The sequence below is a fragment of the Convolutriloba macropyga genome, chromosome 6 (genome assembly GCF_964194025.1).
Source record: "Convolutriloba macropyga chromosome 6, txConMacr16.3, whole genome shotgun sequence".
NCBI classification, from domain to species: domain Eukaryota; kingdom Metazoa; phylum Xenacoelomorpha; order Acoela; family Convolutidae; genus Convolutriloba; species Convolutriloba macropyga.
The window spans coordinates 29,296,556-29,316,501 of record NC_134473.1 but is presented as its reverse complement, the minus strand read 5'-3'; the positions used below and the strand labels follow the sequence as shown (position 1 = coordinate 29,316,501).

The window sequence follows — 19,946 nt, the reverse complement described above, 5'->3', positions numbered from 1 at the left end:
GTTTTTTCGATGCTCTTTTACTGGTTTTTTGTCTGATGTTGACGTAAAATCAGTTCGTATCCATCCTACAATTAACTAGATAACCTAAAAATATGAAGCCGAAAACCAGCTTAATCGATACATATCGCGGTTATATTTGCTTAAAATTAGGTTAAATGAACCTTTTCGGAACTTTCTACGTATATTAGAAAGTATTTAAATCTTATTTGGAACGATTTAAAGGCCTATTTGCTATTTAGAAATACTCGATTCTGATTGTCTAAAATTTGTCCATGTACTACGTAACATCCTCCGGCCCTGAAGAAGATGTTGGGAAAACTGGTACAATTTTTACAAGCGGGCGGACGAGTGAACCGGTCGACGTACGTAAAACGACGGAGCACGCGACGCTATCGGAGCCGTAACGGAGTTCCACAATCCAAGCGGTTGGGTAGTAACCCCTAGGGTTGGTTTCCTCAACTATCAAAACCAAATCACCGGTCTTAAGATGTTGCTCTGCAGGCATCTGCCACTTAGAGCGTAAGTTCAGCGTCGGTACATACCCTCTGATCCAACGGGACCAGATCAATTTAGCGTAGGACTGAGCACGGGCGTAATGTTTACGATGGTCAAATTCTTTATTGCCGACAGTAGACGGAATGCCGGTAGAGTATTCTCCTAAAAGAAAGTGGTTAGGCGTTTTAGCGTTCAAATTGCACGGATCAGCGCTTACGGGTGTTAAATGATGCGAACTGAGAGCATTCTCCACGAGACAATAGGTAGTATGCAGTACCTCATCTGTGAGGCGACGCGTGCCAAGAATAGTATACAACACGCGCTTGAAACTGCGTACCAACCTCTCCCAAATACCACCTTGGTGTGGTGCGCTGGGTGGATTGAACCTCCATTTTATACCTTTGTGAGCGAGCTCAGCTGCAATGTTGACAACTTTCCACTTTTCAATACTTTTTCGGAGTTCTTTCTCCGCTCCAATAAAGTTAGTGCCGTTGTCGGACCAAATCATGGCAGGTGTACCCCTAAGTGACACAAACCAATCAACTCCCATAACACAAGGACTGGTGTCCATGGATGTAACTATCTCGACATGGACAGCGCGAGTAGTGAGACAAGTGAAGAGAAAGCCCCACCTCTTCTCAGTAGTACGGCGTACAGTATCATAGAACAACCCAAAGTAGTCAACGCCGGTGTTCCTGAAGAGAGGAGACTGGTAAGCAATTCTCTACTTAGGTAAGTCCGACATGATTGGTTGCATAGTTACAGCTTGGAATTCTCGGCACCTCAAGCAGTGTGCTTTGATGGAACGCAAAGATGATTTTAGTATCAGTACTGTATAGTGTTTCTGCACAATTGATCTTAGGTGTTCAACGCCTTGATGATAATGCTTTACGTGAGTGTGTTCAAGGAACAGTTTTACAAACGGACGACCTGCGTCTAAGGTGATTGGGTACTTTAAGTTAAACCCAACTTCCATTAACCACTTGATGCGGCCTGAGAACCGGATTAGCCCATTTGGACAAATAAAAGGTGAATGTGGAGCAATTCGGCTACTCCGTTTATAGATTTATTGTCAAGAAGATCTTTTCTTTCGGTTTCAAAAGATTTTCCTTGCAACAAGGACTGGAGTTGAAGCTCGGCTTCGTCAAGCTCAGTAGGGTCAGTGATGCTACTATCGAAGTTAAAGTAGCTGGCATGTTTCGGCAAAAGCCGGAAAACGTATGCGGCAATGCGCAAGTATTTTTGATAAGAACTAAACTTATCAAACGGAAATATTGAAGGAATACGAGTTATCTGTTTTTTGACAGATGTAGTCAAAGATAGTGTTCTCTATAGTGAATGCTTGTTGATGCCAAGTTTGATGTTTTTAATGACGTCTTTGTTCGGTACAAACGGGAAACGTGAATTAGTTAGGAAATGTGGACATTTGACCCAACTGCTTGGTTGCAAAATCTCAGCGGACATTCCACGCGTGCCAGCTGGATTTTCCTGAGTTGAGATGTGGTTCCATTGGACGACGCTGGTATACTCCAAAATTTCGCAAACACGGTTTGCAACAAAGACTGGTTGCTTTTCATTAGAGTTAATCCACTGCAGAACGGTCGTGCTGTCTGTCCACATGAATACTGTGTTAACAGTTACAGTAAGCGCTTGTGTAATTTCCCTTTTCAGTCAAGCGGCAGGTAGAGCTGCTTGTAATTCGAGTTTTGGGACAGTCATTACTTTCATTGGCGCCACGCGCGCTTTCCCCAAACTAAACGCAAGCTCTGTTTTTTCTTCGCCCTTAGGAATTTTTAATCGGGCTCACAAGAATGCGACCGCACTGAAAATATCCTGCGAACTGTCACCGAACATATGCAACTCTATATTATCAAACTGTCAGCTAAAGTAACTTCGAGGAATTTGATGTTTTCAGACTTTGGTAAGACCGCACTCCAAACCAAAAATCTTTGAACCATGTCCTGTGGGAGCTCGTCATCCCCATGTTGTCCTGTGGTACGCCAGATGTCCTTTCAGAGCAGTCGAGCACCGACAGTAAACGGCGTGACAAGATCAATGGGGTCAAAGATTTCCGAGACAAGACTTAGGACCAAGCGTTGCGTGAGGGACTTGGTGATAGCGCGGCTTGTACTCCTACCACTTTAGCCCTAGCACATGCGATGAATCCTCTTGACATAACACAATAACCTTGGGCTCATTAGATTTAGGAGAACCATCATTTCGGTCAGTCAGATTCGGCACATTGCTTAGGAATTTTGTAAGCTTGAACCCACAGAGATGGAGAAGATGTACCAATTCCTTCGATCTATATGAGTCAATGTAATTGCCCATGTATAAGTTTTATAGGACGGCTTTTGCAGCTTCGGGGTAAAACTTGGCATTGTCTCTCGCAGTGTGTTGTAATGAATAGTTGGCGCATGTGGGTATGTCTGTAGCCCCGAATATAGGGCGCGTATATTGATACACTACAACGTTAGTTGTGGGTTCCTCTCGCCACATAAAGCGAAGTGATGGTTGTTCTGATGGTAATACACCAACCCGTAGAAACATTTCCTGGATGTCGGCAGAGACAACATATAGATGTTGTCGGAAGCGAAGAAGCAGGTAATTAAATTTTGGAGTAGATCAGGGCCAGAGAGCAAAGATTTATTTAGTGAGGCACCATGAAATTTTGCTGCTCCATTGAGCACCCTACGCACCTTACCCGGTTTGTTCGGGTCTATAACCGGTTGGTGGGGTAGGTACCACTCTTTGTCGGACCGGTTCGCAACCTTTTGAGCGTTCGGAACCTCAATTACATTCCCTTTGTTCAGACCTTCTTTGATGGTACTAGTATACTTCTCTCTAAGGTCTTCATCCTTGGCCAATCGTTTTTCGAGAGACTTTATTTGCACAAAGGAGGAAAAGTAATTATTTGGGAGCTTGGTGTTATATGCTGCCCAGAGCATTCCGACATCGTATCTCAGGCCATTATGTATGGTAGTACTCTCAAGGATTTCGTGAGCCCTTGCGTATGCTGCAGATCGTGTGTCGACCTGCTTGCATGTCCGAAATGATTCAATGTCGTACCATGACTTAATTTGACTTGCTAACTCATTGTCATGTTCGATATGCACTTTAATGCACGTTGAGGAAGAACAGGAACTTGATGGTAAAGTACCGCATAAGACCCAACCTATGGGTAAGCCTACGGCAACTGGTGAACGCTTCTCATTGGAGAAGTTTTCTAATGGGCGGATGGCATGATAGACATCTTGTCCGAGTGTCATCTCCAATGTCTCTGTAGGAATATGTCACGGATCAAGGACTGCTAAGTGTTGGTAAGTCTCTTGAAGAGCCTGTACATTAATTATATCTGAGCTGACGTTCAGATTCTCCTTAGCGAAAGGGTTGATGGTAAATGGTTCGAAATCTTGATGTTCTCTTGGTTTCACAGTAACTTCAACATTTCCGGTTTCAACTACTTTTTCGGTATTAATACCCTTTGCGGTTAGCTTTAGTGCTTTACCGTGCAAATCGAGTCTATCTGCGAGACTACCGGCCACTCAAGAATTGAGTTACTGCAGGCGGTATCACACAAAATTAAAGCCTTGATATCTAAACCGGATGAAATGACCAAATGCAATTCCGCTACCTGAAGGAGCCCCTTAACATCAGTAGCAGATGACATCGTTGTGGTCTTATTAGACGGTTGTTGACTAGTAGTTGCTTTACTTTGACCTGTGTTGCCAGAAGGCGGAATGGTATTAGGATTTGTTGCCTGTTTTGTTGGGAAAACCCCATCTGCTCCATGCAATAGTGTGTTATGCGAACTATTGCACCCCTCTGCTCGGCACTTTCTCGGTTGAGGGCACTGGCAGAATGTGTCCTCATTGCGTAAGCACAAAAAGCAAAGTTTATTATCCGCCACCAACTTAGCTCTCTGGGTTGGAGTCTTTTCCTTGAATACTCGACACTCCCATAGCCGGTGGTTACCTTTGCATACAATGAAGTGAGAGTAAGAGTTTGAGAGGAAGATGGCATTTGCTTCTTTGTTTCCCTTTGTTGTGAATTTGATGCAAACACATTTGAGGCTGTTTTGGTCTTGGTTACTAAAGTGCTGCTCTTCAGGTTTTGCCTTGGTTGCGCTTTGTTTCATAATATCATGGGCCTCAGCCTTTTCTTTAAGCCAATCGTTAAAGTCAAGGAGGGTAGGCTTAACCCAGTGTTTTATAACCGCAAAGAGTGACCATGACTCTTCCATGTTTGGTGGTAACTTCTGTACCACTTGGTTAAGTAGGGAAGCACTCTTCAAGTCAGCATCATATGATAGTGACTTGAAAACCCCGATGTTGTCGCTATTGTGCATTTTAAGAGGCGGAAAATTGCTTAGTTTATCCAAGTGTGCACTTACGACTGCCTGTGGCTGGCCAAATTTACGTTCTAAATTCCTTAGCGCATCCTTGTACATTAAACCACAGTAAGCAAACTCGGCGATTGCAATCTTTGCTTTACTGGTGACGAGTGTCTTAAGGTACGTCAATTTAACGTCATCAGTTAGCGATTGCGAGTCATCGCGCTTTTGAATTGACCATATCACTCGTGCGATTGTAATGGATCGCCATTTTACTGAGCAAGTTTCCCTTCTGGCAAGGGGTCATTTTTCTTGCTGCTTCTTGAATCAGCCAACTCCCTAATAAATGACGCTTTGTCTGTTTTTGAAAGCGCGGGCGCAGACTTCTGCGGACCACTACAACTCAACGGTGTGGGCCCAACATAAGGATTTGTTGGCTGAAAAACTGGAGTGACTAGACCAGGTACAATATTACTTGTAGTTGCGATCGGGTTTTCCTGTTGTGTGCCGAATGATGATTGCATATCAATCAAAAGGGGTTAATTCGAACATATTTGTTAGGAAAAATTCGTACCTGATGATGCGATAAGTGGCTGTACATTTGGAGCAACATTACTTACGGTAGTAACGTCTTGGTTAACTAATGACGGTCTGTGCTGAGGAAAACACCAATGACTCATATTTGGCACAAAGTGTTGACCTAGAGGGATATTGGGAATATTTGGGACAGGAGGAGCAACGGAAAGTACGACTTTGTATACTTGGTTAGTATTGTTTTGAAAAGTGTTTTGGACGGGAGGCTGATTGATCAAGGGGGATTGTGTAGATTTAAAGCAGTGAGGTTAGGTGCAAAGACTGGGTTCGGAATGGTAAGGTCATTAGAAAGAGTGGTTTCGGACTTGTGCTGTTGAGTGTTTGGACTATATGGGGCGCTTGGGTGCAGGGGAACATTTATTGCGGGGGCTGGATTATTTGTTGCCGGAAAAGGAGGAAGATTAGCGTTTGGTGCTCGGGCAACAAAATTAATTTGTTGTCGGGAGCATATACGCTGGGCCGAATTAAACTTGGGTAGATTTGATGTTTCAGGTCCCCTGGATTCGGAATTTTGAAGTTGTACGTTTAAAAAAAAATCGGACGAATTAATTTGATTTTTTTGTGGTCGAACGGGCTATTGAATGTGTGGTGAAGAAGCCCCTGGGGCGTGTACAGAGAGCGGTTGACTATCTGCGGTTCCTGGGTAGTTATGATCGGAAGCGCCGTGCCTTGTTGACCTCTTTGATTCATTTGCGCCCGTAGGTGTGCCTGGTATAATGCCTGTGTGTTAGCAGCGGTCAAAAAACTTTCAGGTGGAGTATAATAAGGGTCGATTTGCTGCAAGGTCTCATTGCTTAAAACATAATTGCCTCTTTTTTTTGGAAAAGAGGGCCTCAAAATTTCAGTGTTGTGACCTTCCACTGTGTCGCCGTTGTTGTGTCTAGGGCATTCTGGAGGATCTTTCGTAACCTCTGGTTCACTAGTTTTCTCCTCATTGTTAAAACCTAAAGCAAGTGAGGTGTTGATCCAGTCTTGGACAGCCTTTTCACTTCTCATTGAGCTCCTAGCACTTGCAGTTGTTTCAGATTGGCTACCTTTAGAAACGGTGTCCATCAATTCAAATTCTTGCAGAGTTGCCTCTGCCAATCGTTTCCTGTTGTTTTCCTCCAGTTCTATTTTCATTTGCTTTTCTCAAATCTATTTTCATTTGCTTTTTCCGTTTAGCAAGGCGAATTGCTACCTCATTCTGTTTTTCAATTTCTTCGCGCTTCATTTTAGCAATTATGTAATCATGTTTACGCTGACTAGATGTTTTTGACGAGGCCATCAGTGAGGGAACTCTAGAACGAATGGAAGCCTTCGGTTCCTGAAAATCGCTCACTTTATCACCAGCAGAGTTGATATAAGTGAGTATCTTGTCGTTCCTAGTTGTCATTGCCTCCAAATAAGAATCTAATGAAGGAACAAGTGCACTTGGATCCTCCGTTTTTCCAGCAAAAGCAATCAAGTCACAACAGTCATAAATGCTTCGTTGCACTTTGTTACTAGGCGTTCAACTTTCACTCGCCTACTTTGACTATTTATACAATGAAGAATATCTTCATGGATAGCAAGCAATTCAGCTTCACGCTTTGACCTGGCAGCGTACAACTTTTTGACTTTTTGATCAAGACTATTAGACATCACGATGTTATTGTTTCCCAAAAACAATTAAAACTACCACCGCACACGTTTATCTATTAAATACACACTCCAAACAAACCAAATCCACTCAAAACAAACTCAACGCAAAAGAAACCAAAAACTGCACAATGTAGACAGTCTGTAAAACAAAGAGCAGAAAATGTCGTCGAGCACACACTGCCCGACAAAAACAGAAGTGCAAAAGTGTAGCGCTGAACGCTATGCGATCAACGTTATGCGCTCAACGCGGAGGGAGACAAAGGACACACGGAAATTCGAGCGAGCAACGCTCGACGCAAAAGAAACGGGACAGACGAGAAGTCGAGCGAGCAGTGCGCGACGGAACGGAAACGGAATGAACGGGAAGTCAAGTGAAAAATGAGCAACGCAACGAAACGGGACGGTGGGGGAAAGAACGGGCGGGAAATGAGGTAGGAAAGAACAATGTTAGCAGACCACAGCAAAAACTGAACCAAACGACCTAGCCGTAACTCCAGAACAAACTTAAGACACACACTAGGAAGAAGTAGAGAAGCTACTGCAAGACAATCTAGCAAAGTTCATCATGGGGCTTAATAGAACAACAAAGTAATTTACGGCAATGCAGTAGTACACTAAAGGATGAAAAGGTCGAGAAATTTACCAGCCGTAACTCCAGAATAACTTAAGTCACGTTCTAGCGAAACCCAAATCACATCAAACAATCAGCATACTAGCGGTATTAAACAAACTACAGCAAAATTGAATAAACTACAATAGTGTATTTGTAGACAAAGACAGTTGGAAAAGTCAAGAAACAATCCAGCCGTAACTCGAGAAGAAACTTAAGTCACACCCTAGAAAGCTATAAGACCTAAACAACAAACCAGCATACTAGCATACTCAACATACTACAGCAAAAACAACAACATACTTCATCACAAATGACATACTACATCAAAATCTGGAAACGTAGCGGATAAAAACGAAAAGCGAAAATTTGGGAGACCGACGTTCTTGAAAAAACGGGTACAAAAACGGGCGACGAGGAAAATTTATAGTGATTTGATAATTTTTTTCTGTAGGCGGTAGGTTGTGAAAATTTTCACAACTTTATCTGTGTTTTGAGTTTCACTCCATTAACGAACATTTTTGTTGATGAATTTGATTTTTTGACAACTTTGTCAAAAATTTAATGCTTTTGTCCAGTTTTTCTCTAATTTTGGTGAATTTTATTGCAATTTCATTAATACGGAACGGTAATCCACTACTTGGACAGTTTTATGGGCGAAGGCACGGTTTTTCAATATTCGATTTTGATATTCTATGTTTTTTGAGCTGCATCAAAATTGGCCAAATATTTGCAAAATCGAACAATTTAGCATAATATTCTAACAATTGTTTCTATATCAGAAGTTATTTTGTGATATACGAACCGACTGTATCAATTTTTTTATTTTTTTGGTAAATCTACCGAAAATTTTCAAAATCGATGTTTTTCATCTCAAAAATTATGCTTTGTGCGGTTAATGGTGACCGGTTATCTATAAATTACCCGCCGTAAAGCCTGTCTAGTGTTGAAGCAATTGATGATGAATGTAACAAAGACCGTTGAGAATTTTGTTAGGGTTGAGTCCTTGCCGTCTAGTTTAGTTTTTTAATCAATTTACTGCAAAAATTAGTTGTAAAATTTCGGCTCCGTCTTAAAGTTTTGTTGCCTTTCCATTTGAGTTCCTCTATGATGTTCGAGCACCACTTTTGACTGCTACTGGCTACACGCAACACGTCGGGCCTTCACACAGGCTGGATCTATTAGCCGAATTAGTGGTTTGTTAAATAAAGGTGGCTCTTTTAAGTGAGCGGCACCATGTAAACTCTGATGATATCCAAAACGATCAGTAGTCCGTAGCTTCAATTCAATCCGTATATAAAGTAACAACTTGTTATTCAGAAAGCAACGTGTAAGCCATCGATCAAGACAACAAGTGAAACTTAGACGGCAAGGTTTTTCCAATGCTCTTTTACTGGTTTTCTGTCTGATGTTATTGACGTATAACCAGTTCGTATGCATCCAACATTTGTATAGATAACCTACAAATATTAAGCCGATAACCAGCTTAATCGATGCATATCGTGGTTATATTTAAATAAAATTAGGTTAAATGAAAATTTTCGGAAATTTCTACGTATTTTAGAACATATTTAAATCTTATTTGGAACGATTTATATGCCTATTTGTTATTTAGAAATGCTCGATTCTGACTGGCTAAAATTCGTCCTTTTACGACGTAACAAATTTTCCGTGCGACTTTTAATAAATGTATCTTAACTTCTTTGAACATAAGACAATTCGAAGCGTTTTCTAAGCGGTGAATTTATGTTATTTCACCAATAATTTAAGCGGTGAGTTTATGTAATTTCACCGCATTCTCCGCTTATTTTTCATAAATTGGACACTTTTTGTCGAAGAGGTGAAATTATGTAATTTCTCCGCTACCGGGGATAAAAGTTTTTTTCACCGCAATCACTGCCTGATTTGTGTAATTTCACCGTATTCATCGCTTATCTTACAAAATTTTCCGGATTCACCGCTTTTCTTAAAAAATTTTGCGTTGAATGGTGGTGACACCTCGACCCGTGTCGCATAAACTTTCACAAGCTAACCCGGGTCGAGGTGTCACCGCCATTCAACGCCAAATTATCTAAGATAAAGGGTTAATGCGAAAATTTTTGTAAGATATGCGGTGAATGCGGTGAAATTACATAAATCAGGCGGTGAGAGCGATGAAAAAAAACTTTATCGCTTGGTAGCGCTGAAATTACATAATTTAACCCTTGAATTTAGCGGTGAAACTACATAAATTCACCGCTTCGAAAAAAGTGTCCAAATTATGTAAGATAAGCGGTGAATGCGCTGAAATTACACAAATTCACCGCTCAACTTAGAAGTGAACTTACATCAATTCACCACTTAGAAAAAATTGTTAAAAATGTTTGAGATCAGCAAAGAATGCGGTGAAATTAATGGTGAGTGTGGGAGGAATTGTTAGATTTGCCTTCCCACTAAAACTACCCCTTAATCTTACATCTTTTTGACACTTTTTTCTAAGCGGTGAACTTATGTAATTTCACTACTAGAGTAAGCGGTGAACTTACAAAAATTCACCACATTTCACCGCTAAAATATGTAATTTCACCGCTAAAAATTGCAAATCTTACAAAAATTCGCCGCGCATGTTTTGCAGAGAGTAGAGTGAATTCGATTTAAATTCAAACAAAAATTAATAGAAGTTAGTGAGAGATGCCGCAGTGGAAGAAGAAGTGGATGACATTCAGGAGGTGAGAGGTTCGGACCCTTGTATGGGCGATGAAATTACATATTTTAGCGGTGAATTGTGGTGAATTTTTGGAAGATCACCGCTTAGTCTAGCTGTGAACTTACATAATTTCACCGCATTCACCGCATTTCACCGCGAAATTATGTACGAAATTTGCGGTGAAAAAACTAACTTTTCAACGCTTATCTTAGATATTTTTGCATTTTTTCTCGACCCGGGGAGAGATTAACACTTATGCCAACTTATGCCAAAAAAGTATGTCATTTTTTTTTACTTAAACCGGTTTTTTTCAGTTAAACAGGAGGCATTCCTGTTGCTTTTCCTAACCTTATGAATGCGGTGACTACATAAACACAAATGGAAGCTGATGGAAACGTAGCTTTGGGAAACGTAGCGTTCAGCGAGGGAAAAGATACTGAAGTTAGTGTTGAAAGAATCGTTTCCCGTGGCTGGCGGTCCGAAAGAGCTAGAATTGGTTATGAGAATTTAACAGTTTGCAGCTCTCAAGATGTTATAACGATATGCTTTTTCACTCAATGAAACTCTCTGATTGGTTGATATAAGCTGATGTAATTGCATTCACGAGCGTTCTGCAAACAAAAATTGATGCACCTGGTTGCTGTCTAATATCGGTTGAAGGAATACATAATTTGGCGTGAAGTCTGTTTTAAGCCGCTCTGGGAAATCTGTTCAGTCTTGCTCTGGTGCTGCTTCTTTATGTACAGAAGCAAAAAAATTAAAAATTCCCAATGGGCAAAAGCAGACTTAAGAAAACACTAATGGTGGACCCATGAAAGGACGCTGCTGGATTCTAAATGGTTATGAGAAGACTCTAACTGGACCCAAATAAAGACCTTAACTGGACTTTTACTAGTTCCTGGACCGTGTAATTATAGTTAATTTTGCCCCCCTATAATTTAGCGCTTGGTAAAAAATGGTCTTGTTCTCGACAAAAGAGAATTAACTGTTCTAATTGTTTTTTTTTTAAATCTGCAAACATGTAAATTAAACTAACCACTTGGTTAATGTTACATGTTAGAAATTTATTAATCAAACATTATTTTTTTTCTAATTTATAACAAACTAAGGTTCGGTTTTCGTAAAATAATTTAATAAAAAATATGTTTAAATCCTGCAACCCTTCTGTCTATTGGAACTCTTTCGTGTCGTTTAAGCATTTCCGCTGTAACTTTTTGTTTAAATTTGGTCTTCGACGTTTCTTTTCTAATTGTAATTGGAAGTGTGTTCCATTTTCGAATAAAGTTACGAACAATTGAACCATTACTCCATTTTGACTTACATTTTTGTTCTAAGAAAAGGTTATGGGTTCGTTTGTTTACAATAATAGGCACGTTTTCTAAAAATCTGAAATGTTTATTAGAGCGATTTCTTGTTTGTTGGAGAATATTGAAAAACCTATTTAAAGACACCCGTGTTATTTGGAGCTCTGATGGAAGTATTTTAGTCTCCAGAAGTAGATCTATGGCAGTATCGTATTTGGTTTTCATAAAGCAAACTTTTATTCCCCAGTTTCTCTGTTTGTTAATTCTGTCAATAGAGTAAGATGGTAAATTTTGAAAAAAAATTGCGCTAAAATCTAAATGAGACAAAACTATTGATTTAAAAAGATTTATTCTTGTTTTTAGCGGTACCTGATAACGAACCAGATATAATGATCTGATTGCGGAAGCCATTTTACTGATAACCTTATTTAGTTGATTTTGGTATGTCAGTTCCCTATCAATTATTACACCTAAATATCTATATTTTTCAGATGCTTCCAATCGGTGTCCCTTGAAATCGACATTTTCAATGATCGGCAATTTTTCATTCCTGAACACCATTAACTCCGTTTTTTCTCATTCAAAGTTAACCTGTTTTGTTTCATATATTGATCTGTCTTGTTTAATGTATCTTCAGCTTTTAGCTGCAAATTTGCTTCATTCTTTGCCTGACATAGAATTGCTGTATCATCGGCAAACTGTAATACATCACAATTCGTTGATACAGCTTCACTGAAGTCGTTGACATAAAGTATAAAAATTAGAGGCCCTAAGACAGTTCCCTGAGGTACACCGTGATTTATGACAACCCAATCTGATTTTGCTATCCCATTTTTTACACACGGTTTTCTATCACAAAGGAAAGAGGTTAATAAGATTCTTGCATTTTCTCCAATTCCATACCTTTTTATTTTGTTCATAAAAACATCTATAGATATTGAGTTGAAAGCCTTTGCTAAGTCTAAAAAGAGTGTGACAACAATTTCGTTTTCGTCGAAGCATTGGTTTATCTTTTCAGTTAATGAAATGATAGTATCGAGACATGACTTTTGCTTTTGAAAGCCGAATTGATTCTTGTTAATCAGACCGTTAAGAGTTAGGTGGTGAGTTAGTTGTTGAAGTAGTAATCGCTCAAAAATTTTTGCTAGAGTTGGTGTGACTGATATGGGTCGATAGTTTTCTGGTTCTAGTCGGTCTCCCTTCTTATAGACAGGTGTAACATGCGCTGTTTTCAAAATATTAAGAAACGTGTTTTTGTTTATACATTCATTGACGACAAATTGTAAATGAGTTCCAATAGACAGTTTACTATCTTTTAGCGCCCATGCTGGTATATAGCCCGGTCCGGGAGATTTATGCATAGGTAGATTATCAATAACATTATACAATTCTTTTCTGGTGGCTGGTCGGAAGCTAAATTCCGGTCCATCAAATGTTAGGGAAGAACAATTTGGAGCAACGTCTTTGCCTTTGTATAATCCTAGTCTCGCAAAACAATTATTAAGAACATTGGCAATCTCTCTGTCATCCTCAACAAAATGACTATCTTCCCTTAATTTGTCAATTTTTTCTATTTGGCTGTTGGAATTGATCTTGTTTTTGATGAAGTTCCATTGTTCTCTTGAAGTTGGTAGCTGCTGGAAAAAATTCTTTGTGTAATCATCTGCAGCTTTTTTCAGTTTTCTATTCACTGAATTGCGTAAAGATTTGTAAATGTTATAAATCTCTGATTTTGGGTTTTTCTTCCACGCATTAAAGAGATGGTGTTTTTCATTTATGAGACCACGTATTTTTTTTGTCAACCATTGCTTTTGTTGTTTTTTGGTGTTACTTTCTACCAACTTCAAGGGTGCATGACAACTCAGTATATTTTCAAAAATTTCGATAAATTTTAAAAACATTTCGTTCGGCTCATTTATCTGGTACATAGGCGACCAATCTTGCAGCGCAATGTCACGATTGAAATTTGATCTTGAATATTTCTTGGTATTACGTATCAAAAACTGCCTTTTCTTATCACTGTGATCTATTTTTAATGATGACTGATATACTATTGTGAAGTGAATTTCTCAATGCTATGATAAAATCAATTTTCAAAATCAAAATTAGTCTGAGGAATCAAATTAAATTAAATGCAGTCCGATGCATTTGAAATCTTTACACCCAATACATCTTATCTGTCTTTGCTGAAGATTTAAACAGTTGCTCAAACTTAAGAACTGGTCGGTATTTTCTCATTCACGTTTAAAAATTATAATGAGGGTACAATTTTTAGTTTTCTGTTCAAGTTGGATAATCTTTATCATAGAGTGATGTTGAAGCATCTTCGTAAACGCCGAAATTGATTAAGCTCGTAAATCTAATCAGTGGCCATGGAATTAGAAAACTAATGTGATTAGGGAGTCTTAGATCAATTATCCGATTTTCAAAAAAAAAATAACGGCAAGAAATTATAGAAATTCAGCCGTCAAATGTTTTCCGTCGAAACATATGGCAAAGCTGTTTTGTAGAAATCGTCCACATATGGTTCCCGCAAAGTTTTTTTTTTAAAATTGCAAATAAAGTGAATAGTTTAAATTGCTTACTGCATAAAATAGGTGCTACACTCTTATAATATACACAAACTTATAGCTTATTTGTTCAGGCAACATGATGTATACTTCTGGTTTTGACAATGTGTCCGAAATATTGTGCAGTGATTTTCTGGAAACTAACAGGAGGTATGTGGAAAAAATAACTTCCCAAGGAACCCAAGCAACAGGCAATGTGTTTGACTGGAAGAAATGGTGCCAGTGGGCATACGGAAACTCAGATTTAGTAGAATCATTTAGAAAGAAATGCAAACAAGTGTCATATGTGGACATGAGTGACAAAAAAGGGAAAGGATTCGAACAGCTTGAAAAATCGGGAAAACCATTCGCTTTGATCACATCAGAGTGGGCAATTTGTGAAGGAACATTTGACCTGGCTAGTTATGAAGAAGTGATTAGAAAGTAAGAAAATTTTATAATTGATTGTTTATTAAACTTTTATTTATTTATTTGAGGAACTTGAAATGCTCGGATGGGTTTCACTGTAATACTTGATCACAAATATTCACGTCTCCCTATCAAATCTTCGGATCTCTTTTTCATTGAGAAGTATTGGTTCTGCTTATACACTCCTACTAAGGTGCAGGTAAATTTACCTAAAAATACAGTAAAATTCACTTCCTGGGCAGTTTCACACTTAGAATAACCGTAGAATCAGCGGCAATTAATTTGCACCCGCAATTACTTTTCAATCTACATTATCGTAGTATGGTTTTCGCAACAGTCGGACAACTCGGTACTGTAAAGGTTTTTTTGTATTTTCCAAACTATTCTTATGATCAGGACCACTGCAATTCTTGCAAGTTGATCCCTAATAACCTCGGACAATAACTGACTAAAAAGGTGGATAAGAACTGCTCAAGTTACAGATTTGAACAAACAATCGAGCAGTTATGGTAACTGCATTAGAAAAATTTTACATGCCTGTGTCTGTGTCTGTGTCTGCGTCTGTCTGTGTCCGTGTCGGTGTTTGTGTCTCTCTCTATGTTTGTGTCTGTATCTGGACTATGTGTGTGCGTGTTTGTGCGCGTGTGAGTGTGTGCGAGTGTGTGTGTGTGTGTGTGTGTGTGTGTGTGTGTGTGTGTGTGTGTGCGTCCGTGCGAGAGAGCGTGCCTGCCTGCCTGCGTGCCTGCCTGCGTGCCTGCCTGCCTGCCTGCCTGCCTGCCTGCCCGCCTGCCTGCCTGCCTGCCTGCCTGCGTGCCTGCCTGCGTGCCTGCCTGCGTGCCTGCCTGCCTGCCTGCCTGCCCGCCTGCCTGCCTGCCTGCCTGCCTGCCTGCCTGCCTGCCTGCCTGCCTGCCTGCCTGCCTGCCTGCCTGCCTGCCTGCCTGCCTGCCTTCCAGCCTGCCTGTGTGTATGTGATTGTGTGTTTGTGTCTGTTGCCGTCTGTGTCTGTGTGTGTGCGTGCCCGAGAGTGTGTTTTTGCGTGCTTGTGCGTGTGTTTGCGTGTATGTGCATGTGCGTGTGTGCATGTGTGCGTGTGTGTGTGTTAGTGTGGGTGTTTTTGTGTGTGAGTGCTTGTGTGCATGTGCGTTTGTGTTCGTTTGGGTATGTGTGTGAGTGTGTGTTTGTGTTCGTGTGTGTGTATGTGTGTGTGAGAGAGGGAGAGAGTGTGTTTGTACGTGTGCGCGTCCACGTGTGCGTGCGTGCGTTGTTAATGCCCAGTATTAACTTCTCCATTAATTTGTACAAAGTGCCTGCCCTGTTTTGTTGATTCTGAATCAATTTGTAATGTTATAAGGTTTTGAAAGGTAAGTAAAAGAAAAATGAGTTGTAATTTTTGATGTCACGAAACCAAACAAGTAAACCAAACAACTGAAATTTTCAAAAATGGGAATAAAAGAGACATGATACGACAAAGAAGGAAGGGTAGACAACGTCCTGATCATATTGGCGCTTCAATGAATTCCACCAACAAATGAAGCAAATTTACCTTCAGATGACACAACAAGGAAGTGGTCCTTCATCAATGTAATGGGAGTGCTACAACTGTTGATAACGGCCAAATTTTTTTGGTCAACGTCAACTCTGTGAGTACAAAACATTGAAAATAAAAGTCGGGAAGTAGTCAAATGGTTTGTTCATATTCAAGGTCAGGAGGAAGCATCATTTGAGAGTTGGAAGTGTATGAGCCGTTTTTTACGGTGAACTATAATTTAAGCTTCGGGGCATATTGTAAGTTGGTAGTGGGTTAAAAAAACGAATTGACTGATAGACAATTCGAATATTGGGTTGAGGAACTATGCCAAAGTTAAGACCGTTTTTTAGTCGAGAAAATTTTTGAGAAAAAGTGAGGGTACAAAAAGGTCTTATTGAAGAAATAATTTTGTAGTTGTCATTTAAAAAAAAAGTTTTGATTTATTCGGGTCCTGTGAAAATTTCTCAAAGACTACATTACCAAGACCAGCATGACGTTTCTTTGCAACCAGCCATGCAACGCACCCCCTCGACCCTGCTGCCATCGCCAGCTCCAGTAGGCTCCTCCAACTGACTTCATTGACACTTAGTCGTGTCATAGCTCCATCAGCCGTGCGCCAACGCACTCCCACACCCCAGCTGCCATCGCCAGCTCCAGTAGTTGCCTCCTACTGACTTCATTGACACTTAGTCGTGTCATAGCTCCATCAACCGTTTTCCAACGCATTCCCACACCCCAGCTTCCATCGCCAGCTCCAGTAGGCACCTCCTACTGACTTAATTGACACTTAGTCGTGTCATAGCTCCACCAGCGGTGCGCAAGCGCACTCCCAGACCGCAGCTGCCATCGCCAGGTCCATTAGGCGCCTCCTAGTGACTTCATTGAGACTTAGTCGTATCATAGCTCCATCAGCAGTGCGCAAACGCACTCCATCAACCCCACTGCCATCGCCAGCTCCAGTAGGCGCTTCCTACTGATTTAATTGACACTTAGTCGTGTCATAGCTGTATCAGCCGTGCGCCAACGCACTCCCGCACCCCAGCTGCCATCGCCAGCTCCAGTAGGATCTCCTACTGACTTCATTGACACTTAGTTGTGTCATAGCTCCATCAGCCGTTTGCCAACGCACTCCCAGACCCCAGCTGCCATCGCCAGTTCCAGTAGGCTCCTCCTACTGACTTCATTGAGACTTAGTCGTATCATAGCTCCATCAGCAGTGCGCAAACGCACTCCATCAACCCCACTGCCATCGCCAGCTCCAGTAGGCGCTTCCTACTGATTTAATTGACACTTAGTCGTGTCATAGCTGTATCAGCCGTGCGCCAACGCACTCCCGCACCCCAGCTGCCATCGCCAGCTCCAGTAGGATCCTCCTACTGACTTCATTGACACTTAGTTGTGTCATAGCTCCATCAGCCGTTTGCCAACGCACTCCCACACCCCAGCTGCCATCGCCAGTTCCAGTGGGCGTTTCCTACTGACTTCATTGGAACCTAGTCGTGTCAATGCTCCATCAGCCGTGCGCCAACGCACTCCCACACCTCAGCTGCCATCGCCAGCTCCAGTAGGCGCCTCCTACTGACTTCATTGACACTTAGTCGTGCCTTAGCTCCATCAGCCGTGCGCCATCGCACTCCCGCACACCAGCTGCCATCGCCAGCTTTGTAGGCGCCTCCTACTGACTTCATTGACACTTAGTCGTGTCATAGCTCCATCAGCCGTGCTCCCACGCACTCCCACACACCAGCTGCCATCGCCAGTTCCAGTGGGCGTCTCGTTTTGACTTCATTGACACTTTGTCGTGTCATACCTCCATCAGCCGTTCGCCACCGCACTCCCACACCCCAGCTGCCATCGCCAGCTCCAGTAGGCGCATCCTACTGACTTCATTGACACTTAGTCGTGTCATAGCTCCATCAGCCGTGCACCAACGGACTCCCACAACCAGCTGCTATCGCTAGTTCCAGTGGGCGTCTCCTACTGACTTCATTGACACTTAGTCGTGTCATAGCTCCATCAGCCGTGCGCCAACGCACTCCCACACCCCAGCTGCCATCGCCAGCTCCAGTAGGCGCCTCCTACTGACTTCATTGACACTTAGTCGTGTCATAGCTCCATCAGCCGTGCACCAACGCTCTCCCACAACCAGCTGCCATCGCCAGTTCCAGTGGGCGTCTCCTACTGACTTCATTGACACTTAGTCGTGTCATAGCTCAATCAGCCGTGCGCCAACTCACTCCCACACCCCAGCTGCCATCGCCAGTTCCAGTGAGCGTCTCCTACTGACTTCATTGACACCTAGTCGTGCCATAGCTCCATCAGCCGTGCGCCAACGCATTCCCACACCCCAGCTGCCATCGCCAGCTCCAGTAGGCGCCTACTACTGACTTCATTGACAATTAGTCGTTTCATAGCTCCATCAGCCGTGCGCCAACGCACTCCCACACCCCAGCTGCCATCGCCAGTTCCAGTGGGCGTCTCCTTCTGACTTCATTGACACCTAGTCGTGTCATAGCTCCATCAGCCGTGCGCCAACGCACTCCCACACCCCAGCTGCCATCGCCAGCCCCAGTAGGCGCCTCCTACTGATTTCATTGACACTTAGTCGTGTCATAGCTCCATCAGCCGTGCGCCAACGCACTCCCACACCCCAGCCGCCATCGCCAGCCCCAGTAGGCGCCTCCTACTGATTTCATTGACACTTAGTCGTGTCATGGCTCCATCAGCCGTGCGTCAACGCACTCCCACACCCCAGCTTCCATCGCCAGCTCCAGTAGGCACCTCCTACTGACTTAATTGACACTTAGTCGTGTCATAGCTCCACCAGCGGTGCGCAAGCGCACTCCCAGACCGCAGCTGCCATCGCCAGTTCCAGTAGGCGCCTCCTAGTGACTTCATTGAGACTTAGTCGTATCATAGCTCCATCAGCCGTGCGCAAACGCACTCCATCAACCCCACTGCCATCGCCAGCTCCAGTAGGCGCTTCCTACTGATTTAATTGACACTTAGTCGTGTCAGAGCTGTATCAGCCGTGCGCCAACGCACTCTCGCACCCCAGCTGCCATCGCCAGCTCCAGTAGGCTCCTCCTACTGACTTCATTGACACTTAGTTGTGTCATAGCTCCATCAGCCGTTTGCCAACGCACTCCCAGGCCCCAGCTGCCATCGCCAGTTCCAGTAGGCTCCTCCTACTGACTTTATTGATACTTAGCCGTGTCAGAGCTCCATCAGCCGTGCGCCAACGCACTCCCACACCCCAGCTGCCATCGCCAGTTCCAGTGGGCGTTTCCTACTGACTTCATTGACACCTAGTCGTGTCATAGCTCCATCAGCCGTGCGCCAACGCACTCCCACACCTCAGCTGCCATCGCCAGCTCCAGTAGGCGCCTCCTACTGACTTCATTGACACTTAGTCGTGTCTTAGCTCCATCAGCCGTGCGCCATCGCACTCCCGCACACCAGCTGCCATCGCCAGCGTTGTAGGCGCCTCCTACTGACTTCATTGACACTTAGTTGTGTCATAGCTCCATCAGCCGTGCTCCCACGCACTCCCACACACCAGCTGCCATCGCCAGTTCCAGTGGGCGTCTCGTTTTGACTTCATTGACACTTAGTCGTGTCATACCTCCATCAGCCGTGCGCCACTGTACTCCCACACCCCAGCTGCCATCGCCAGCTCCAGTAGGCGCATCCTACTGACTTCCTTGACACTTAGTCGTGTCATAGCTCCATCAGACGTGCACCAACGGACTCCCACAATCAGCTGCTATCGCTAGTTCCAGTGGGCGTCTCCTA

General features: G+C 42.7%; 1 protein-coding gene across 1 annotated transcript in view; it reads left to right on the top strand.

Annotated features, from left to right (window-relative positions):
* Window positions 1-19,946, top strand: part of LOC142340920 (nicotinamide N-methyltransferase-like) — a 159,163-nt gene that overhangs the window by 103,784 nt on the left and 35,433 nt on the right. The window contains exon 3 of the mRNA XM_075391697.1: window positions 14,290-14,638. Coding sequence (XP_075247812.1) covers window positions 14,290-14,638 — 349 coding nt within the window. The remainder of the gene's footprint in view (window positions 1-14,289; window positions 14,639-19,946) is intronic.